Source organism: Microtus ochrogaster, chromosome 26 (genome assembly GCF_000317375.1).
Source record: "Microtus ochrogaster isolate Prairie Vole_2 chromosome 26, MicOch1.0, whole genome shotgun sequence".
Classification (NCBI taxonomy): Eukaryota; Metazoa; Chordata; class Mammalia; order Rodentia; family Cricetidae; genus Microtus; species Microtus ochrogaster.
Genome location: NC_022025.1, coordinates 10,368,360 through 10,393,769, shown reverse-complemented (window position 1 = coordinate 10,393,769; position 25,410 = coordinate 10,368,360). Strand labels below are relative to the sequence as shown.

Below are 25,410 nucleotides of genomic sequence, written 5' to 3'. Positions count from 1 at the left end.
ATTTCGCTGTGGATATCAGGGTCTAGGGTTGCTGTTCTCCACCAGACAAGGGCCATGGCACTCACTACTGCAACACTCGGAACTAGGTTCTCATTCTCCTTACTCACTCAGTTCCTTAATCTTTAAATCACGACTCCTTTCAATTTCTATTTTGCATAACTGAATAGCTTGCAAGATTCGAATGGAACACATAGAACAGCGCCTGGTTTGTTCCATTAAATTTGAGTGTGGTGTCTCATAATTGTTACATATATGTCTAATCATTCTCGTGTATTGAAAAGCCATGTATGCATACTGCCTTCACCTCATTAACACGAAAGCTGTTCATAATCACTGGTTTTCACAGCTTTTAAAAAGTCAATCAGGGTGAATTGGCAAAAGCTTTCAGAGGAGGATGGCTACAGCCAAAACATGTGTGAAACTTTACTAATAAAAAATACTCGAGTACTATGTTTTAAAAGGTGAAATGCTATGTTATTGGGTAGCAACTATTTCAACAGTGTGAAGATATTTGCAAACACTTGGTGTCAATGAAAATTAAAATAAAATACATTGTCTATAGAATGTTCTAGCTGTTTCTCATTGGTGAGTTCCCACTGGACTTTTCTCCTTGACATCAGATTAACAAGAGGTCTCTGTAAGGACTGCACACATAGGACACAAGACGTATTTATTATAAAGTCTCTCCTACACAGATAAAGTAGGTAGTTGAAAGAATTTCATAGATTATTATTTCCCAGAACTCAACATTTTTATCTGGAAAAGCAAAACCTCTCCTGTTTAATCATAAAAATGCATAGGACAGATCTCGTCATGGATGGCTTCTCAATTGTGTAGCTATTGGACATAGAGAAGAATTCACTATACCAATGCTTGATATTACAGCATAATAGAATTGTGGGGAAATGTTAAGCCCACACTGAAGATTTTATCAGATAAATTTTAATTATCACATAACAGATTTCTATTTTGCCAAAGGGAGAAAGGGGTCAAATGACTTGGCTAGACGCTTGAGATGAATAAAGATCACTTTTTGGAAAATGAGTATACAAACGTATCTACAGTCTACATACTTGCCCTGCAGCAACTGCAGTCAATTGGAAATACAAACCTTCCTTAACAAAACATCTGGAAACTCAGTAACATCGCCATGGGATATGATTGTGGTCAAAGGAAGACATGATCAGATATGCTTTAGTGGGAAATGTCTTCACTAGCGGAGGAAGGAGAATGGCTCAACTCATGTCCAGTTATTAGAAGAATAGCTGAAGGAAATCGTCATTCTCCACAGCACAGCACCCTGCTTTGTTTTGTTTTGTTTTGTTTTTTTGTTTTTCCCTGAAAGGCTAACAAAATGTACATTCTCCCCTCGCCTGGATTTCCACCCTCTAAACTTCCTTTAGATTGTAACTATATGTTCTTATGTTTCTTCTTCCTCTTTTAAATTCTGTTAACTGAATGAAATATAAAATTGAAAATGTAAGCATTAGAGCTGAGTCACTCCTAGTCATGGTTCCCAAGAACGCTTGTGGAATAATACACAGATGGTTAAGGACCCCTCTCGAGTAGGGGTCCTTAACTTTCCTACTGCGGCAACCCTTTAACACGGTTCCTCAAGTTGTGTTGACCCCAACTATTAAATTATCTGTGTTACTACTTTATAATTCTAATTTTGATGCTCTTATGAATCTCAATGTGAATACCTGTGTTTTCCAGTGGTCTTAAGTGATCCTTGTGAAAGGGTTGTTGATTCCCCAAAGGGGTGATGACCTATAGGTCGAAAGGAGCTGCTTAAGGCTCTTGCCTTGACTTTTCCCAGCCTTTATGGAAGTTTAGATCAGACACTGCCTTGAGAGTCAGCCATACTAAAAAAAATATTTCATTATGAATTAGTCTCCCCCCCCCATGACTAACTTGTCTCAATGACTCTCCAGAGCACTTACATTTAAGGCTCCCTACAGATATTAAGCATTTCAGAATCTCTTGTGTAGTCAGCCAAACATTTCTGAACACAAAGTTGAGGTGTTCATATGAGCCTCTCAAACCTGGATTGTGTGTGTATAAACACACTAGATTTTCTATATAATAACCATATTTCTATTCCATTCCTTAATTTAAATCTATTTTCCTGTTCACTAAAGTCAAGTTAATTTTTTCAATTAGATAGGGTTAAAAAAAACAAAATTAAGTCTGAGCTTATAAAAATTATATATTTAGTAACTAGAATTATGCTATATAAGCAACTAGTTTATAATCTTCTTTATCAAATGAATAACTGAGCAAAAAAATTGATCAGGAGTCTTTTACAAAATTATTTATGACAGTGTATATTTTTGATACTTAGGTCCATTATGATATTTTTCATGACTTGAGGGAAAAATATGAATGATATACATGCAGGATTGTGTTGATGAAAAATCAGTTCCATGCATTTCTTATGGAATATTCAAGAATAACTTGACGTCAGTGACAGAAATCAATATAGGTCCCTTGCTTGACTCTTTCCACTGAAGCTGGTGTAAGGGACTCCAATTTGCACAAGTCTTTCCCTTCACATTTATCTATGTGTATATCTGTTTTCATTGTGGTTGGTAATTATTTCAATTGACAAATGTACTGTTCACCACTGTGGACTTATTTATCTGGAATGTGCAGGCTCAGGACTGTTTTTTCACTGAGAATCCTAGGAATAGTTCCCATAGAATCTAGAAGCTACTCCAGACGCTCACATTAACATTCTTCCAGCAGCCCGCTGAGAATTTTGCAGGTTGGAGTCACTCAGAAAAAGGTTTATTGGTGAAATCAATCATGAAAAGTGTCTGCATTAAATAATGAAAGCGAGGCAGGAAAGTTTAACCAGTCAGGAATTCTAAAGTTACAGATGGCCCAAGAATTCCAGGTTTGTTGCATTACATTTTTAATATCTGTCCAGCCAAGGATCGCCAACACCATTAATCCCAGTCTGCTCTCACACCATATACATCTGAAGACTAAGTAGTTGGCGCATGCGTGTGTGTGTGTGTGTGTGTGTGTGTGTGTGTGTGTGTGTGTGGTGATATTTGTGTGTGTGTGGTATATGTAATGACTGTATGTATGATGTAGGTAGTGTGTGTGTGATGTGCATGTGTATGTATGAATGTGTGTGTCTGTGTGTGTGTATGTAGTATGACTGTGTGTGGAAGTAGGTATGTTTGTACATACATGATGTATGTGAGTAAGGCGCTGTACATATATGTATTGTATGTGTTTTTATGCGGTGTGTGTGTGTGTGTGTGTGTGTGTGTGTGTGTGCTCTTCAACTACTTACTGTAGGATCTTTGCCAGCCATTTTGCATTCTTCAACTTTGATTGTTGATGCTGGCCAGAAAACCTGCTCAGGAAGAAACATAAAGTTTGTATAATCTCAGGCAGGCACACAGCAACCCAACGTTCTTCATGTGCTTTTGACTATGTGGTTTCTGTAAGGTGTTACTACTTTTGTTTTTCCTAATTCCCCATTTAGGGAATTCAGAATTCAAGCTATTTGACTATTATCTTGTTAGACCATTCCACTTTTGCTCATCCAGTTTTCTTTAACAAAACATGTTCAGGAACACATGGAAATCTAAAATTATGTATTTAAATAAAATCGTTACAAACATAAGTGTGCAAAATATAATGCACATGTTGCCCTTTGGACTCACATTTTTGCCCCATTTATATCATTATGAATTATGTTTGTTGTCTATATTAGCTGAGTATTACCTTTGGTAAACAACACAGCCAGACTGACAGATTTAATAAAGTGAGTCTTCATGTGCCTCAACAATGTAACACATGCCATGAAACCACAGCCCCTGTGAAGCACTGTGCTGACATTCTAAATTGCTGCTGGTCCAGAAAAGAATACATTTTGAGTTGTCATCCCTTAAAATAATAAATGCAAAGTGTCTTATTTATGATAAACATCATTAACACAGTTTTGCTTTTTTTTACTTCATTGATGCTTGATTTTGCTTTCTTACTGCAAAAGAATGATAAATGTAGGTTATTCAAATATTGATGCAGCTAGCAGCTGTATTCCTCACCCTCTGTCAATTACATACAGAAGACATGCTTCTTCTTCCTTTTCTATCCAGGGTTTTCCTGGTAAACTTCCCCCACTCGCTCCTTTTTCTTTTGAATAGATAAATATACAAGGAGTGTTTTTACAATCATTTGAGGAGTTCAAATCAATTTTTAAAACTTCTGAGACTTAATAGACTAAATATATTTATGAGCAGCAAAGAAAAAAGTAACTTTGGTGTGTGTGTGTGTCCATCCATGTGTGTAGTAATTTCTCTTTTTCTAATCTAATATATATTATTTTTAATGTATTTGAATTCTTTTAAATACCTATAATGTCAAGACATTCCTCATGAAAATGACAAACTTACACTCAAAGGTTCTTGACTGATATTGTTGATATTCAAAGACAGGATGTGGTCTTTGCTCCCTACATATATCCGGTCTTGATCTTCATCCATCAGTAATATCCTGTAGTCTAACTGGTGGTGGGACAGGCTGAAATATTCAGAGGTCTTGGTTTCTCGGAGCTCTGAAACAGTGAATAAGAAAGAAATGGTAAACAGATTGCTTGGTTCTATAATTCTATGTTTTTACTCAAAGCTTTACCAAAAATGCAAAAACAACTTACAAATCTTTCTTCTTTGATAAAGATGTTTCCACAATGCTACTTGTATCTTTACTATAACCAACAGCTTATACGTCAAACTAACTAAAGGGGAACTCATACCTGGTACTGTAAGCTTTGCCACCTACTTGTGGCCTAAGAACACATAGATTCTGGACGTGAGGCTATTAATGCTGTTTCCTGAAACTAATATCATTTCTAACAGTATTGCAAGCACTTAGTGTATTTCTCTCTTCTTTTAAAATAAACATTTTGCAACAGATGGAGAATACTACAATGATCCACAACTGGTCAAATGCAGATACTAAGTGTCCATGGGATGCCTAACCCTGATTAATACATCAGCGGTGCAACTTCTATATCTAAGGCACAGAAAACTTTATAGAAGAGGCAGAGATTCTATACCCAGTAGTTCAGGATGCTTATTGCTAGATAAGGGAAAATACACAAACGAGCTCTCAACAATATAGCTGCCTGAAAAGGAATGGCATAATGACAAAACTGATTGACCAACATGAACCGAGGAATCTACACAAAGTCCTGCTGCTAGATGAAGAGCTACTGGTATGCAATGGCTGCCAAGAAAGGAAAGACCAATCTCCTCTATAAGCAAGCTCCAATATAGGTTGTCCAATGCAAAGTAGTCATTGTTGAACATATGCATACAGACAACATTAAATTGACTCAAAGAGTTATGTGTATGTGTGTATGTATGCATGCATATGTGTGTTTGTACATATATGTGTATATATTTATACTATAAATAATAATTAAAGTTGATGAGACTGTGAATTTGAAAGGGGAGGCATGAAAAAAGTTGGAGAGAGGAGGGAGAAAAAGAAGTTATGTAGATGAAATATTCATATATGAAGTTCTTAGAAAATTAGATTTAAAGAATTAATTTAAAAATGTTTGCTAACATATATTTATTGCTCTATGCTAAAACAAAAGAGGAAGTTAAAGTTTGTGCTGAGTTTATCTGATTCAAAAATTATTTGCATTTGCAGGAATCTCAGATTTCTCAGTGAAAGTCATCAGCCAGTACAGTAAGTAGGAGAGAAATTAATGGCATGGAGGTGTTTTACTTCTTATCAATGTTTTATTCTCAGAGTCAGTAATTCACCATTTTAGGGTCATCTCCAAATAACTCTAAGTAACTGATACATTTCCTCACTGTGATTTCCACTACCTTAATATGCTTTGCTAAGTCACTTGAAAACAATTATTGTCTTATTTTTCCTTCAGGAGGCAACACCACTTGAATGACAGCATGCCTATGAATATATCAAAGGGAAAGCATGGATTCAGATATGTAAATTCCCAGAGTTGTAACCTCTCAGTGACTCAAGCTCATTAAGTTTCTTTTAAGTTGAGTATCTGCCTGCAAACTAAACTTTTAGAAGCAGAAAGACACACGACAATAAGCAAAGTCAACACTCACAATGTAAGCAGTTTTTTCTGTAGGCAAAAGTCTGTACAAAACTTAAGACTTCTATACAGACGTTCCTAAATTCCATTGATCTTGGGACCATGACTTTAAACAGTGACAAGCTTTGAAAGTGGATGTTTTCTAAGGTTTCTGATTTCATGACATATTGATTCTAAATTTGGAGACAGAGAACCCAAGTCATGTTTCTACAACAATTGTTAATGGCCACAGTTTACTTACAGCAAAACAGAAACTTCAAAGATTCTTAGGAAGTCAAGAGTCCCATCTGTGAGCGCCAGACACAATATGAACACAAGGCACACACAGATTTACTCAGTTTGTTCAGTTCACCACCGTGGAATGTCTGCTATAATATAGCTGAACAGTTTTAGCCAATAGTACACAATGATAGCAGAGCAGCATATTTGTATCTAAAAATAAACAGACTCCAGTTTGTTTTTTCAGTAAATGAGTAAGAGTTTAATTTTCATAGTGCGCGCACGCTAAAGTGTGTACGTAGAACATGCCTTCTTTCATCTTACATTTTCGTGTTCATCATCAAGAGAAGCCAACACAGGAGCAGAGACCATGGAGAAGAGCTGCCCCTGGCTGATGCTCCATGGCTTACTTAGCTACCTTCTTCTCATTGTTTTACATTTTAATCAACTATAATTATACAACTTTCTCTTTTCTTCCCTCCACCTCCTTTTATAGTTCCATTGAAATGTGCTTGGGAGAAGTTCAAAAAAAGCCTATATTTGTTTGATTAAATATGTTATAGATGTATGTGTATTTTATATATTATATATAATATGTGTATGTATATAATATACACATATATTGCAACGATAGCTTCTAATGAATGTTCCCATGGAAAACAAATGGATTAATAAATAGAGATATTTAAAATGAGTAAAAGATTAAAGTTCCAATTATTAATAGTAATAGTAATACTAAATGTAGATTAATATTTATAGAAAAAAACTTGAACTACACAGTTGCAGGGATATCTCACAACCAAAAGATCTACAGGCTTTTTAGAAACGTTGACTTGAGGTTTTCTTGCTTGCTATTCCATGTCTGGTATTTAGAGCCCCTAACTGTTACCTTCTCACCCCGCCTCTCACAGTTTATATACAACCTGATGTAGATGGTTTCTCAAATACCTCCCCATGTCTCCTTCCTTCCCTCCCGCCTGCCCTCTCTCATTGGCTTCTTTCACCATTTGTTCCCCAACCTGCATTAAAATAAAACCAAGCACGTGGTCTTAGCTGGGAAATAAAAACACAAATGCAATTTCCAGTTCTCTGTTACCTGTTTCATAAGAAAACAATCAAAGGCATGAATTAGAGTCAGTGCCAGAGAGGGCAGTAACCACATCAAGTTAAAGGCTTTTCTGGTCCAAGGGTTTTATCTGTCTTTTCTGACCATAAAGCGTCTTTGAATTTAATTATCTGTATCCCATTGACAACTGACAGCTGTTAACCAGGAAGATTTACTTCACAGCTGCCACTTTGGGGATAGAAGCCCGGGGTATTTTGTTAAAACGCTACTTAAATTACTATGAGTGGTGATAATTGAGCTTTGGAGCTGTCGGGGAGAAAGGAGCGAGAGTTAAAAGCAATGAGAATCTTATTCATAAAAAGAACAACCCAAGACTCTGGCTTTTCCTTCAATGTAGAGTCCACATGGGTGACTGTGGTCCAGTGGCTTGGTCACACTTACAGGAAACGAATGATCTAATGATTTGACTGCAGTGGAGAGTAGAAGGCACTGGTTTTTAGCAGGAACTGCCTCTAAGCAAGGCAAAGGGGCTTGTCTTGCATTAACTTCAAACACCAATGATGATAGCATCCTTTTTACAGTATCAGAGATGATACAGTATGGAGCATTAGAAAACTCAGTGGCTCCACAAAGGGCAACATAAGTCTCCAAGTTTCTGGGAAAAATCTCCTGGGAAAGAGCATGAACAAGCACATCTTTCTGCCCTGATAGCCACATGATAGTAGATGTTCATAATGGAAAAATACTGTCACGCCTTATGCCAAGGTTCTTTCAGGGAAATTTCCAGAATAATTTGCTAACCTAATATTTGCATGCTCAGAAAAACATGCCTACATAATAGAAGCCATGGAAAGCCTTGAGAATGAGAATATAATCGTTTAAAAGGCCAATAGGGTCTCCTGGCATGATAAGCTCCTCCGTCTGCAAGGTTAACGTATCATCACAGCACGGAGAAGATGCATCAGTATGGAGGGTATTATGTCTGTCAGTCATACACTTTTCCTAAGTACATGATGACTCATTTTGTCCTGCAGTCTTAATAACTGAATGTTGATGGGGCCTTACAAGTATTGTTGAGAATCTCTTCCACCAAAAATTTCATTCACATATTCAATGATCTTGGTAGACTCTGTGGGGATCCCTTTATGAATGATAACCGTGAGTCATGCTTCCGAATAAGGGAAATCATTTATTCAGAATACTACACTGTCTTTGTCTCTTACAAAGGCCCTGATTAGGTAAAGAATTACTGCACTGAAATCAATTCCCGGGACTCTCAGTTCGAAGTGGATATAATGGTGACTCATTCATTACATTGAGAGCTCAGGCTGTGCTATCAGTTTGTTTACCCAGCATGCATTTATGGCCAGGTTAGCACTCTACGTGAGATGCTTTATGCTAACAGATGATGCAGGTGACAAGATAAGCTCTTGGGGCAGTTTAAGACGCTCCTTTGCTCTGCTGTGTTATGGAGCTGGCTCGCAGAAACAGTCTTCAGAGAAGCCTCTACTGTGCCTTAGGCAGAAAGCACAGGGCAAATTTCAAAGCCTTCCTGCCTTTGACCTTAGAGACAGTGATTTTGACACAGGATAACATCCTCTCCTGGATGTCTTATCTTAGAAAGAGTTTTAAGTAGAAAGGGCTTCATGATTCATCTTCTTCTGGAGGCTTGGTGTTTTGATACTGGGCTAGAAACTGAGTTTTACCTGTCTTTTTAGGAAAACCCAGGAGATAGGGAATTGAAAGGGCAATCCAGTAAAATTATAATTCTTAATTCCTAACGTAAACAGAGAACAGCGGGAAGGCTGTTAAAACCACATTTGCTCAAAGTTAACAGCCCCAAAGAGCAGCCATCTGTGAGATCCTCAGTAGATCAAGGACCAAACTTTAAACATTCGGCTCACTCGATTACTACACAACGCTTTGGTATTCGGTCCTGGTATGATTCTAGAGCCACTGCAGAACCATTAACATTCAGTGCATTTTGCCGGTCATCACAAGCAAGGTCACAAAATCACTCACGAAATATTTGCAAAACAAGGATAGTTTTTAATCTGTGAGCAGACCAGATAGCCCCACTTTCCTAAAGACACCGGCGCTCTTGGAGTCCTGGCGTGTTCTTGCTGTGCACGCAGGTCTGTGCAGAATCTAAAGAAGTGGTAGAAATGCCTCAGCCGGTTGGGTTTTCATTGCTGCTTTGGAAAAGGCAGAGACCAGACTGCAGGCAACGGCACCCAAATCTGTCACGGTTTCGTGCCGCGGTTCTCCACACCCTATGCCAGCCCCAGAGGCCGGATGCGGACAGCATGATAGGTATGTTTCGTGAGAAGATAATTGCGTCTATCATCTACGTCTCTTGATGGATGAGTAAGATTAGAGCGGAGACACTAAAATGGCACAGGGCTGAAGAGAAGACAAAGGGACACAGCTCCATTCAGTGAGCCCAGCCAGGAAAAGGCAACTGTGACGCAAAATGGATTTCCCAGGCGTTGCATAAGGGAGGAGATGAACAAGCATAAGGAGCCTTTATGAAAAATGAGTCTCACTCCAGTTTGCTGCAGACAGATTCAGTCTGGGCCTGCGTGCCTAGTGTAACTACCAATAATGCCCCTTTGATTCTCGAAACACTCATATCTAAATGGCCAGTTCAATGTCCGCTGTGCTTCCAAACTCCTGCTTCATAACTCTCTCGAATGGCATTCTATTACATCTGGAATCGAGTCCAAGGTTTTAAGCTGGTCTCCAAACCTGCTGCGAGCTGGCTAGATTACCTCCTTGAAAGTCTGAGTCACCACTACCTGTGTGTTTTCTTTGTGTTCTTGTCCTGCTGACCATTCCTGCCTGCCACCCCCCATTTTCAAACTTGCTTTGCTCCTTTGTTTTTCAAGGCCATGAGACACATTATTCTTCTTAATCACAAGATTCTTCCTGCCATTTTCTAACTAAATGCAGAACTCAAGTAAGAATTTGAAGATAATGTAAGTAGGGCAGAGTGAGTAAAGCTGACTTGACAAAAAGAAACCCTGTCTCTGGGAAGAAAAAAAAAAGCTGACTTGAGTTATCAGATCAGGGCTGGTCTTGAGTTACTGGTTATTTTCTTATTTTCCTTTTTGGCTTTTTTATCTTGCAGTACATTCGAAAAGTTTCAGAAGTCCATGTTTGGAAGTTAGAAGATGAGACTACACACCACCAACTGTTAAAATATACTTCGTCTTAGGAATGTAAGATTCTGAATATGAGACAAAAGTCTTTGTCCATTCGAGACAAAAGTCTTTGTCCATTTGCATACCTGTTTCTGCTAATCAATTTCAGGTATTTTAACATCTGTAATCTACTACTTTGGTCATGAATCATTAAAATGAAAAATATATCATCAAGTTTTTTTAAAAAATGAAGGTTTTTATTAAGGAAGTTGTGAAGAGGCAAAGTATGTCTTTGAAGGAACAAGGGAGTGTCAAGGGTGCAGTCAGCTGCTGGGACCGAATTTCTAAGTCCTGTCTTGTAGGTGCAGGGCTTCCACAGATAGCATCCCTACTCTACCCTCATGCCTGCAAAACAATGTCTGGAAAATTCAAGAGAGAATGACATCATTTAGCAGGATAGTTGAGATTGCCAGCTTCCCCCAATGTAGAATCATGTAGGAGGCAGGCCTCTCGGAATAGGTTAGGCTCTGGGCATGTCCATGTGGGTTTATCTAGATTAGGTTATTGAGCTAACTGTGCTGATTTGCACTGAATATGGCAGTGTCGTACTAGGGGCTGTGTTTCCCCCACTGAATTAAGTGGAGTATGGAAGTTCAGCAGAAGCAGCCATCATTCTGCTTCCCAGTGGTGGGGGAATTGTGACCGGAAGCCTCCTGCTTCTGCTGACATGCTTTTCCCAGAGCCATCACATAGCTCCATTTAAACCCTAAGTCAGACTATTCCTTTCTCCTTCAATTTATTCTTTTGCATTAAAAGTAATACAGGTAGCTAAGTTGTTTAGTAACCAGTTCTTATGTTTCCTACAGCAATAAAATAACTGTGCAAACTATTCATTCTACATTGATTGCAAGCATCACTTAATACAAATATTTGTTGATATCACTATGGACTATCTGGGAGTCTAGAGTACATTTTATTCTTCTATGAGTCTCAAAGGAATGAAAAAATACTTCTAAAACCTTTACACACACACACATACACATATACAGTATATACACAAACACATATATCATCAAAACTGTGTTCTTTCTTCAAAATCAATGAGGCTCCACCAAAGAACGAGACTTTATTTTCTTCTTTTGTTCTTTTTTTTTTTTTTGGATTTTTGAGACAGGGTTTCTTCGTAGCTTTTGGTTCCTGTCTTGGAACTATCTCTTGTAGACCAGGCTGGCCTCGAACTCACAGAGATCCGCCTGCCTCTGCCTCCCGAGTGCTGGGATTAAAGGCATGCGCCACCACCGCCCGGCTGAGACTTTATTTTCTGATGTATGAGGGTCTTCTATCAATCTGTTGCTTTCATTGGTTAATTAATAAAGGAAACTGCTTGGCCTGATAGGTCAGAACATAGGTACGTGGGGAAGGCAGAACAGAATGCTGGGAGAAAGAAAGCAGAGTCAGGCAGACGCCATGCTTCTCCTACACAAGACGGACGGTGGTTAGACTCATGCCAGTAAGCCACAGTCAAGTGGCGAAACACATTAACAGAAAGGGGTTAAGCAAGATGTGAGGGTTAGCCAGTAAGAAGCTAGAGCTAATGGGCCAGGCAGTGTTTAAATGATTACAGTTTCCATGTAATTATTTTGGGTAAAGCAAGCTGGCGGCCTGGAGCCGGGCGGCAGGAAGCTGCAGGCTGCTCCTTTTACAATTTTCCTTCCCAAACAATATTGTGTTTCTCTGTGTGCTTCAATTCAATAAAGATTCTTAACTTCAGATTTTTCTTCTAAACTCGCTTAGGAGGTTTGAATGATAGTAGGTGGTGATTTTAGGGTTCTCATTGGGGAGTCAACAGTCAGGTTTACTTGTAAAGAAGATTCAGTTTTCAACATGCCTTCAGAGACCCAGAACTAGCAGGAAGTCACGTCTGGATAAGAGACTCAAATCGAAACCTATTCCTAAGCTGTGGGAGGAGGGCACGGATATACTGAGGCCAACATTCATCATGCTTCTTGGCCAGAAGACACCTGTTTCTGCATACCTATTTGAGATACAAGCACAGAAACGAACGTGTGAATGACTAAGCACACCCCCAACACCTGCTTCCTAGACATCTCTGGGAAAGGTACAGCGGCACAAGCTACTCAGCCACAGTGGCCCCAAGGCGGCCAGCAAAGCAGAAGCAGGATGTCAAAGACAAAGAGAAGGTGGTTATACAAACACAGTTAGAAATTGTTTTAAAAGTAGACCTCTATTAAATGTAATTGGCTTTTATTATACTTCTTATATACAGCCATTCTTTTCCTTTTTTTGTGAAGCATGATTACTAAAATCTCAGACACGGATATTGGGGTTCCACCCGAAGACCAGAAACACAAAGCAACAAGCCACTGGCTCTTACCTTACCTTGGTCCAAAAATAGTCAACATGCCTCCTGGAAACCTCAGAACAAAACTGAGACTGAGAGCTGTCTCCTCCCATTTTACAATCCTCTCTTGTTCTGGGATTAAGGGCATGCAGCACTACCACCTGGTTTCTATGGAAAGCTAGTGGGTCTATTGGGATTAAAGGTGTGTGTCATTGTGCCTGGTCTGTAAGGCTGGCCAGTGTAGCTGTTTTACTTTTCTGAACTTCAGGCAAGCTTTATTGATTAAAATACATATGAAACACCAGTAAACTTTTGAGACAGCGTTTCTCTGTGTAGCTTTGGAGCCTTCCTGGAACTCTCTCTGTAGACCAGGCTGATCTTGAACTCACAGAGGTCTGCCTGCCTCTCTGCCTCTGACTGCTGGGTGTGATTGAAAGCCTGTGTCACCACTGCCCAGACACTTTTAATTATTTGTAACTCATTTAATCATGCTGTTATTTTTAAAAGGAATTAATTAACTACTACTAAGTTCATGAAGAAAACAGTGTTAAATATGAATAGTCTAAGTTTTTGAGTGGTAGACTAACTTAATGAGAAGGGTAAATAGTTTAAGCAGTGTGTGTGTGTGTGTGTGTGTGTGTGTGTGTTGGGCATGGATGAGGACTGGACCTAGGTTTACTGGTGAACAAATACCTAGAAATGAAACATGACTAACCCCACCTATGTTCCACTGCAACATCTGTAAAGATTCTTTTGTTTGTTTGTTTGTTTTCAAGACAAGTTTTCTCTGTACATCTCTGCCTGTCCTGGAACTCCCTCTGTGGCTCAGGATGGCCTTGACCTCACAGAGATAGGCCTGTCTCTGCCTCCCTGAGTGCTGGGATGAAAAGCCTACTTCACTACAACCAGGCCTGCAAAGATTCTTAGAGCAACATTTATCATTTGCCTATTACAAGTTTTTAGATATTTGCCATTTTTCATAACTTATGTTGGTCCTCCTCGGACACATGGTAACTTCTGCATGGGAACGTTTAGGAGGAAGACTTCACAGAAACAAAATTAAGAAATCTCACATATGGTGAAGTCTACCCAGATTACTTTAATCACAGTCTTTCACAGGTCTCTGCACAAAGCCTGTATTTGTCCATAATTCATTTCTTTCAACAGACTGATCATATCTGAGTCACTAAAAAAAATGTCTTGGTATCTGCAAAAAAGACAGTCTAGGAGGGAGTCACAGACACTGTGAACAAGATGACTCAGGAATACTGGAGACCGAAAGAACAAAGACGAAGACTTCACGATTAGACAGAAAGAAATTCTTGACTTTTCTTCATTCAACAGATACTGCTGCATCATTCTCAAGACTATGGCTCATGGCTTCAAATGCATACCACGGAATAAAAGACAAAGAGGGTAAGGTCAAGAGGAGCTACCTTTTATTAGGGCTCAGAAAGGGTCGATCAAACCATGACCTGAAGACAAATATGAGTAATAAAGTGAAAAAGGATTTCCTAGAGAGCACACGGAGCTTGGGTGGAAACCTGGACTGCATGAGGAAAAATCAAGGATGTTTTTCAGGCGTGCTTGGCGTTGGCAAAGACCACATTGGTTGGATGATCTAGTCAGAAGAATGGGTCTATCAATATGCAAAAGAAAATCTAACAAGTTTCTTGACTGTCCAAAACAGTCTGTAAAGATCCAAACTCTTAAATGTCAAACCCAGGCTGCTGGATTGTTCCCAAGTCACTTATGATAACAACACAACAACAAATGCAAGAAGGTGCAGGACAATCATGTATGAGGTTTTAGAAAGGCAGTTTTAGCTAATAAAAAGGTTGTACTATTAAGAGTATAGAGAAGAACGAGAGTATGTGTATGCCAAGATTATTGCATATCTATAGGTAAATAAATACACACAGGAAAAACTGGAAATTTTTGACCTATTAATAACTTTCTTAATGATTTTTCAACTGCAAAAAACCTAGAGGTCATTCAAGACTTTCTTATATGCAAATTCTTACTCACTAAAATGTATTTGTAACTCCCAAGTCAATACTTGAGGCAATTTCACAGTCTTTCACAGACATACATGGGGTGTCAAAAAGTTTGAGTCACCCTTATGTACCCTTATGTACATGGTCCAGCTGAGGCCAAGCAGGGTAAATGCTGTGCCTTCTTGTCTTAGCTTTAGCAGACTTTTTTTTTTTTTTTGGACTTTTTGAGACAGGGTTTCTCTGTGGCTTTGGAGCCTGTCCTGGAACTAGCTCTTGTAGCCCAGGCTGGCCTCGAACTCACAGAGATCCGCCTGCCTCTGCCTCCAAGTGCTGGGATTAAAGGCGTGCGCCACCACTGCCCGGCTTTTAACAGACTTTTTTAAAATTTTATTTATTTTATTTATTTATTAAGGATTTCTGCCTCCTCCCCGCCACCGCCTCCCCTTTCCCTCCCCCTCTCCGATCAAGTCTGTGGAAATTCTCTTATTCAATAGCATATCCTGTATTCTTTGTCTATTTTTTCCTAAAATTTTCTGATTCTCTTTTTCTCTGACATCCTCAATTAACCTTTCATGCTAAGCAGAAATCTTTTTATTCCGTGAGCTTATCACAATGGCAATGCAACTGTGTCTTACCCATTTATTTTCATGGGACTTAGGAACTTGGATTTTCAAAAGTGGAAGAATAATGTGGATGGTGGAAAATCCAGAGTTGCAAGTTCATAAAACTCTGCTTTCCTGTTTCAGAAACGAGGCAAAGCACTGTGTTTGAGCTGTTCCAATAAATACAGAGTTTATTTCATAAAAAAAAAAACCAAAAAAAAAAAAACCTAGAGGTCTTCTGGTGCTCTGTTGTAACTACTCTAGGATTAAGGCTCAGGATATGTGAGCTTTCTCTACAAACCACTGTGGTATATATATATATATATATAATATCAAGTACTCTCTGCTTGTATGGCACCGAACAAACCATTGAAGGACATGAAGAAGGAAATGTAGATTACTAACTGGAAATCTGCTACACGCTGCCAAAAATTCCTCTAATTCCTTCAGAATGATGGAGGACCACCCAGTTTTTAGTAAGTTAGATTACCCGGGACTCAACAACCCAGCTCCCCCGACCACTGTAAATTCTTGAACTACTGTTTTATTTGATGACTTTTAAAGACCACTTTCAACTTGAGTACCGGAAAAATATAATAAACTGCATATTGCCCCATCTCAAACTTAAAGGGCCAGACATTATGAACAAAGATATGTGGAGATGTTTTCTCTAAAGTGATAGCTATTTTATCTAAATATTATTTCATTCAATGTGACTCACTGTTTAACCAAATTATTGTACTTGGCTTTAAAACAAGACCCAAGTTTGGAAAGCTGCAGAGAACAAGTTCATTTTGTTTGAAATACATTGGTCAGTCTACAAGGCAGAGCCACATTCTCCTGCTGTCTTCTGTTTGTGTCTCCCACACAGTTTCATACATAAGATCTGTGAACGCAGCAGTGTTCGTGGCTCGTCCTTGGGAGAATGCTTCATAGTCGTGAGACTGTCGTTTGATTCCTTTCAAGAGAATAACAGAGAATCCACGTATGTTTCCTGTGATTTAAAGCACCGATACAGCAGTTCTTTAACTTTTCCTTTCCTTCATGCTACACTGGGAAACCATTTGATTCTTCCTGTCATGGGTTGGCCTTTGAGATGGTATCACTCAGTGTCCCACAAGAGGACATTGGTATTGCACTTCTTTGTTTTTGTTCGGGAAACATAATATTTACCAGTTTTGCATGTACGTCAAGGAGAAAAGTTGAAAACGGGACTCAAAGTTTATTTTACAAAATGCTGCCTCCTTCACGATATAAACACTAGCCATGACTGTCTTTGTAATTTTCAACATAAAAGTGGAAGTAAAGCACACTCAAAAGTGGTAGAAATAAAGCAGACACAAAAGAGGATACGACAAACACCAGAAAATTGAAGTTTAATCTGAATATTAATGAAGTAGTCTCATACTTTCAATATGCGATGTTTTATTCTATTTACTTAACAGCCATTTTTATCCATTTATCCCAAAAGGCAAAATCTACTTTATTAATCAAAATAATGGGCTTAAATAGTTGAGATAAGGTGAGGCACTTTTGTACTGAACCCTTTAGGTGATTTAATGGGATTAATTCAAGCAAGCCAACTTGTACAACCAGAAGAATAGGCAGACAGGTTTCCAGTAAGGAATTTGCTTCTGATTTAGTGTTATCAGAGACAAAGACTTCGTAGATCCTCCATTTAAGATATACTGCAAGATTGTTACTTCAGAAAAAAAAATAATGTGAACATAACAAAGACTGTCTTTAAAAAAACATCATGGAAAATTAAGCTTTAGACCATTCAAGTTGAAAATCAACTTATTCAAAAACATACAGATGCATGGATATTGTTTCTAATCTAATACAGTTTCCTGGAACTAAGTCTGGCTCTTGAAGACAGATGTATCTGCAGATCTTGGCTCTGAATTTGGTGAGCTCTGTGGCTTTAGGCTACTCATTTAAACTGTAGGTGCTTTAGCATCCCTGCCTGAAAGATGGAGACAATACGTGTCTTCTGAAGCCATGGAGCTAATTGAGTGAGCGAATCAATGTGATGGATCGCAGCCATGTAGTTGTGGGTCATAGCTGGGGGGTCTTCGCATCAAGATGAGGGTTTCTGCTTTGAATAAGATGTTTCTGCACATTTGGGCTTTCAAGCATTTATCTAGAGTTGTTTAAGTGTTCACTGTGCTAAAGAAAAACTGGCATAATAATGCCTTATTTTTTTTATTAAGGTACAGTCTATTGATACAAATAATTATAACATCTCAAAAGTTTGCAAAAATCGTTCTTAATTCCAACATAAAAGTAAATATGAAAAATAAAAACAATTTTCCTTGATTTTATCCAGTTTTCCCCAGTTGATCTACCATTCATATGACCAAATTTGTATCCGCAATCTACTTACACAAAAGAAGTATATTCTCTAAAAACGTGTGACAAACAGTGCCTTGTCTAACCTCCACAGTAATCCTATTAACTTGGTCTTAGTACGTACAAGGAATCTGTGAAAATATTCCTTTTTTTTTGTGGAAGGTAATAACACGCTAGGCCAACGGCCTTGGCCTTCTTTACTGAGTGCAATTTTTGTTTCCCATATTTCAATACACACGAGATATGCAAATTACTTATAAAAATAAAATAAAATTTCTTACGGATGAAATTGCTTTTTTCACAAGGAGTTACTGGAGTTCTTTTCAGAGCTGTTTGTTGACCTTATCAGCCTAGCTTGACTATCAAAGCAACTCTCAAGTCAGTTTAGGTCTTCCCAAGATTCTTTTCGATATGGGATTCCGAACTCAAGTCTATCTCCTGGAGGATACCTCCTGGATCTCTCATATAAAGGAAATACTCTGATATTCTCTCGATCACTGTTATAGTCAACTCTCTTCAGTTATTTCTGAACTTAGACTCACATTCATTTTACATAAGCAGTCTGAGGTAGACTTGGTGTCAGTATGTGACTAGCAGAAAGGTCATTGGAAGTATATACATCTGTGAGATGTGGAAACAGTGCTGCGTATTTGGAACCAAGATCCATTAAGATACTGCTTTCCTTCCTAAAAGTTGTGAAGATCAGAAATAATCTGGAGTTGCCAGCTTTACTCATTGCCTAAGGCTGGTAAGAGTCTCAGCAATGCGCATGCGCAAGAAAGAAATTAGCTGGGGTCAGAAGCCTTGTGAACAGCTTAGACTTCTGCACGACAAGCTCTTTTCCCAGGGTTGTTCATAAGACCTAGGAAAGTGACCTAAAACTTCATGATGCAAACAATGATTTGAGCTTCAGAACTGTTTTCCTGAGGAACATCCAGTGTCTATATTTTATTTTTAAAAATTATTTATTTTATTTTATGTGCATGGGTGTTTTTGCCTCCACGTCTGTGTAAGGGTACTGGATCCTCTGGAACTGGAGTTCCCGACAGACGTAAGCGTAAGCGAACATGTGGCTGCTGGGAGCTGAATTTTGATCCTCTGGAAGGGCAGTCAGTGACCTTAATCTCTGAACCATCTCTCCAGCCCCTATGTTTTAAAATCTTAAGGCTCTTAGCTCTTTTTGCAAAGCTTACCTGACAAATTTTCCTGTAAATATTACCAATAACATTGACGGACAAAATTCTTCCCTATATTGCTTTCGAAAACTCTACATGAAACATCGTTTCTACTTCTGCTCTTCTAAGGTTAGAATAGTGTATTGTGCCCCCACAATGAAGGTACACTCACTTGTGTAACTAGTGTCTCTTGCTGTGTGTATAATTTCTGTGGCCCTGTGCTCCACAGAGGACTGTCCTTTTACAAGCGATGTTTTAACTTGTCACTGTAGTATGGGTCTGTTGAAAACTCTCGTTGTAGAATGTAGACCAAGGAGTCTGACTTTGTCGGAATCGGAAAGTTCTCCCCGGAAACTGAGAACACTCTTTCACACCGGAGTTGATAAGTTCACTCATAAACCCACTTCAACACCCTTCCCTCATCATGTTTCACGGTAACACATGCGCCTTAATGCAAGAGCTATTACTGCCTTATAATCCAGTTTTTGAATGTCATTTGAAACATCATTTTGCAGCTAAGCTTCCAAATTTATCCTTGAGTTTGTCTGCCTAATTCTACCTCGAGTGGATAATTGCTCAGTTTTCTACACTAATCTTCTTCACCGTTCTTCAGGAAAATAAATGCAAGTTTATTTATTTGACCTTCCTTGTATACCACTTATAATTAGATTTTTCCACTTAGAGTTTCACACCACAGAAGTCTTATCTCCAACTTTTTGTAACTGCAGAAATTAAATTTGATGCTTTGCTGAGTAGAGACATAAAAATTATCTTTGCTCAAAAATATTTCCTTTATTTTAAAGGCTTGGTATTTATTTCATTTGTAAATATGTAGACTGTATGGTATTTGATCACAAGCTATCTCTCATGAATAAAATAATATATTATTGCAATGGCGGGTGCTATTAAATACAGCAGAAATTACTGCACCGTTTTGAGAAGGACACTCAAGTCAAGGGAGATGCACAGGTGTGAGGACACAGGTGAAACATGAGTTGGTTAAAATACAGATTAGAATTGTGCTTCTGGGAGACAAGAATGATGCAGAGTGAAATGTGAAAATTTATATGACAAACTATCTAAAGACGGATACGGAAGATCATTTCTGTGGCCTTGAGACAGATGAAAACATTGCATATAGAGAAAACCCAAGACAAAGGTGAACCTTGTCCACTCTTCATGTGACTTGCTCTCCCCCACCTCCGAAGCCCTAACTGCTTCTGCTTACCACTCTATGTAGACCTGCCAGAGCAGCTCAGAAAGCACAGCGGATAGTGATGATGGCAGAATGGAGCGTTTCTTCTTCACTCAGCCACTGATAGGCTCAGACACACTGTTCTGGCAGTAGATGAGCTCTTTCATCAGAGCGCCTGGTTGCGAGTCTGCAGGAAGCTCCATGGAGTCAAGACTGTACCTACTGTGCACTGGTTCTCTATAGCACCCTTCTACAGGACAGCTTCCTTCATCCCTGGCCTTGTTCAGTTACTGGCTTAAAATTCTTTATATTCTCCTTTTGCACAGTAACGGGTTCCACTTTCTATTCACAAATATATTCGGGGGAGGGGGAGTGTGGACTAGAGAGAAAACTTGTTTCTGATAGCCAGTCTGTGGAAAATACTGTTGTATTACCTATAATACCAACTCGTGTACTTTGAAGAAATGATTTTGCTCTAATTCAAATGCTCTGATAATAACTGGAAACCTACAAAGATAATCTTGAACAAACATGTTTGTGCTTTTAGAGACTTTTTTCGATAAAAATGAAACACACTCTCATCACTCTCATTATTATGAGACGTTGATATTGAGACATTGTATCAGCCCAACAAAATGCTCTGAGCTAAAACAACGAAAAGCCTTTCAAGAGTTTCCATCTGTCTGTCTTCGACTGAGGTGACCAAGGTGACCGCACATGAACTTGAGCAAAAAAGTAGATTATGGGCGCGCATAAAGAGAGAACCTCCATGCATGCCTACGACTGTGCTTGAGAGAGCAGCCATTCCCCACATCCATGGGATGATGTACAAGACGGATAAGATCTTCCTCGAGAAAACCTGCAGCCCTGAGTTGTAGCTGACTCCCAAGACCGTACTGAGCTGGGAATGGAACTCTATGATGTCAGCTCCTGCGTTACTCCAAAGTTCCTGGCTATGACAGGAGCACCGGTGGGCGAAAGAGTCACCTAATGTTTGGATATACAGGTCCTGATATCTGGTACTTCAAACACTATTCTGTATTATAGTGGTGTGAAAGCCAGGAACAGTCAGTAGAAACTGTGCTTTGTCTTCTGAATTCTGGTGTTTTCCTGGGCTGCAGAAAGGTGGCACAGTAGTGCATTTCCTGGTCAGTCATGTGATCGTGACCAACCCTGCATTTCATTGTAAAGTAAGATTCGCGCCATATGACTTTCCTAATTGCAGTGTGAGTGTTCGGAGCACATTTAGCCCAGCTAGACTAAGACCTATATATGATGATCATCAGGCTGTACTTTCAACACATTGTGATTAAGGATAGTCTCAGCTTCCAGAGAGTTTTGTTGTGCATACTCATTTCTTAAGTACACTAGCTTTGCTATTGTAAAGTCCAGTGAGTTAGATGTTTATCAGCTGAGTAATAGGGGGCATTCATTGCAGGGCTGGTTGGCCATTTATTTTTCACTGCTATGGATTAAAGAAAATTGCCAGACAATTAAGACCAGCTAGATAATGACTGATACATAGCATGCTGTTTGTGTAAAATATCTACTTGAAAGACCAAGACAAGCATAGTGCATATTTTAATATCATTTCCTATTTCCATATTTTATTATTGTAGTACTTTGAAATTTTTGGTCAGGGTCACTTATAGTCTTTGAACGTGGATAAATATGAGACAATACCAGATATTCTGTAGCTATTTTGAATGCCTTCCAGATATTCTTGCTTTCCCATTGTTTGTTATGTCTGCTGCAGGGGCATGCAATTCTGGGACTTCCCATGTAACTTCTATTTCTTTGCACTGGATTTATAATAAATATACCATGTAATTAACACATTTACTAATATTAATTCTATATTTCCTGTTTCTGAATCACCTCTTCTAATCCTTACTTTACCATGTAAGTAAGGACTATATATAGCACCATCGATAGAAGACAGTAAATGCAACATTTTTTGAAGTGTGTGGGGGCACAGAGTTGGCAGTAATTGCTTCTTAATAGCTAGTGTAAGTAGGAGTTGACTATTCTTGGTAAACTTTAACAGGTTAGTCTCAAATAAGGGTTACTTTCATCCTGATATCAGTCAAGAAGGCTGGAGTACAGAAGTTTCAATAATGAGTCCACATTCAGGGAGAGGCAAGCCTGACTCCTAAGAAACCTACCTCCCCTATCTTCGTTTTTCACTATGAGGCCAAAAGCCCCAAGCAGAGTCACCACAGGGCATACACAGGGGGAGTTCCACAGTTTATCTTCTCGGAGACACTCAGCTAAGCACTACTTTGCGCCAAGGCTACAGTGCTTTTTCTTGCTTGTGTTAAATTTCACTTCAACATAAAAGTCTTGAAAAACAAAACAAACCCCCAATCAATCATGTTAAATTTTAACTAGACTTGGCACATATTTAGCAGTCTCATTATCATGTATATATGTAAAAAATAAGATTTTTATTAACCTATTCCTTGCTTCTTAAAGATGGGATCACGTAGAGGAATATTTGGATTATACATAATCAGATAATACTGCCTTTATAGCCTTCCATTAGTTAGCATTAGCTGGTTCCCATCAAGTATAGTTAATTAAATTTGAGTTGTTTTTTTAAATTATTTTTATTATTTCTTAATAAGCTCATTTTTTATTATTTCTTAACAAGCTCATCATAAATATTCATGGAAAACTCACTGTTGTAATTTCATATTCACAATCCCAGAGAGAACCTAGACAACAATAATAACCCTAATTTAATCTACATGGGAAGTAGAAAAAGACAAGATCTCCTGAGTAAATTGAGAACATTGGAACCATGGGAGATGGCTGAAGGGAAGGGGAGCAGAGAAAAATGTATAGCTCAATAAAATGAATTTAAAAAAGACAAAAAATTATATCAGTATTATAATGACTTGGAGAGATCACCAAATCTTACACAAGGTTTTTCAAAGCTGCAATTTGGGACATTTGCTGGTTTTTATCCATTGTTTTCTATAAAGAGAAGGTGAAACATTTTTATTTCTGAGACAAGGAAATATACTCACACATGAACAAAAAGGACCAGGAAGATTAATCATCCACTAACAAAATCCCTGGAGGAACGGGGATCAGTAAAGGCAGAGAGGTTGGCTCTCACTGCCGACATGCGCAGAATTGGATAATGGTGTCAGCCAAGCAGCGGGTTTGCAAAGAGCAAACAACCCCAGTAGTGGGGAAAGCAGGTCAAGAGAAGAATGTATGCTGAAAATAGTCTTTGTACTTCAGGCTTAGTGTTAAAGGGATTAATAAACAAAGGGGCATTATGAATGCCATTTTTTTTCTATAAAAATGTTAGGACAACCTTCTCTTGCTATCTTCCTGGCACGTACGCCCCCAGACAAATCTCTTGTGCACCTAATTGTGCTGCCGTCAAGAATTTGTATCTTAACATTTATCTGACTCAGACCCCGTACGGTGGGAACAAGGAGCGATTCTGCCCCTTATCACCAGTCGTGACTGAACTCTAAAACGTTATCATTCTGAATGGTCACTCCGTTTGCCTCCCTTACCGTCTGGAATGAAAATCACTGCCTCGTGGGATTGAGCTTCTTGCAAAACTCAACCTCGTCTCCACCCTACCGTTCCTCCCTTTTCCTAGCTCTCACTGCATTCTAGGCACCACGTGCCACTGAGCAGTGGGAGGCACCGTGACCTCAGCGAGCCTCGCCTCACATACTTCACCGCTAATTTATGTTAAGCAGACTATTTCTGTGCCTCCCCTTCCACCTTTCCACCGGGTGCTCCTATAATGGGAAATATCGTTATTTCATTTTTGTCCCATTCTGTATGTGTATTTCTCCCTTTAAGATCAAGTTCTTGTCGAAAACAGCAATTCTTTCAGAAAAGCCTATAATGTTTCAAGCCATGCAGGTGCTACATTTATGACATAGGAGATTGGAATTTTCAGGACAGTCTCATGGGTCAAGTGTTATTAATCCTTTGGGAAAAGAATTTCTGAAGGACTTTTCAGGTAAAAGAGAAGGAAAAAAACAAGGTTCTGTTTAGGGAAACAACAACAACAAAAACCAACCAAACAAACAAACAAAAAACCTTCCTCCACAATTCAAGGTGGATATTGTATGGCTCATGGGTAATTTATCCAGGCTATCTTATAATAATTCATATAAAAAGATTTGCATCAGGCATTGCACCCCACCATGCAATGCTTTTTGGTCTTGGTACTGGGGACCGGATCCAGGCCTTTGTGGATGCTAGATCAGCGCTTCATCTCTAATCCACACCTTAAACTATTAAAGGACAATCACATTTACAACATTGCCATACAGAAGAAAAATCTGTATTCCATATCTGTTATGTAGGTGAAAATCTGTATTCCTCTAATCCACACCTTAAACTATTAAAGGACAATCACATTTACAACATTGCCATACGGAAGAAAAATCTGTATTCCATATCTGTTATGTAGGTGAAAATCTGTATTCCATATCTGTTATGTAGGTGAGATGTAGGTCTTGAAGCGACTTTATATGAAGAGGGCTTCCAGAAGAGTCTAATGTAGGTAGACATCGAGACCCTCTACCAACAAGAGAATCCCACATTCCTCTGAAGAGCTCAGAGTATATGCTTTAAGCGTATTTCCAGAGAATAGCGAGTTTCAAGTAGCCTGGAGAAACAGCGGTCTACACAGTGAACACAATAGGGTCATTCATTTGCAAAGCTTCCTGCAGGTTTGAGTGATGAGAGCACACCAGACTACATAGGAAAAAAGAGCGTTACGTGCACATATATGTAGACATATTCCAAACTGAGACATCGCCTTGAATAATGTACAGGAAGACAGCGTATTTTTCTTGAAATAGCTTAATCCTGGGGTTTTAGGTGGCAGATTCATAGACCCACAAAATTTTGAGTGGAGGAAACCCCTATTTTTATATATGAGGAATGCATTAAATAATGATGGACATAATCCATCAGCACTTACACACCGTTCCTGCGCAAAGTGGGGCATATGAATCAAAAGCAAATAAAAGAAAGAGACTAAGAAGGTGGAGCTGCACCAGGCTGTATAACGAAAGCTGAGGAGCTTCAGGGAGCACGGGAAGGCCCTTGAAAGGGTCACCTTCTGAAGCCCAGGGCCATTATTTAGGGAAAAAGCATTTCAGCTCTGCCTCTCTACAGCTCTCCACAGTGACAGCATGAGCAAAGTGTAGC

The 25,410-nt window shown here is 38.9% G+C and overlaps 1 protein-coding gene across 1 annotated transcript in view; it reads right to left on the bottom strand.

Annotated features, from left to right (window-relative positions):
- Positions 1-25,410, bottom strand: part of Sema3c (semaphorin 3C) — a 153,791-nt gene that overhangs the window by 71,981 nt on the left and 56,400 nt on the right. The window contains exons 3-4 of the mRNA XM_005358340.3: positions 4,416-4,576; positions 3,308-3,370 (exon numbers count right to left, since the gene is read on the bottom strand). Of these exons, the coding sequence (XP_005358397.1) occupies positions 3,308-3,370; positions 4,416-4,576 (224 nt within the window). The remainder of the gene's footprint in view (positions 1-3,307; positions 3,371-4,415; positions 4,577-25,410) is intronic.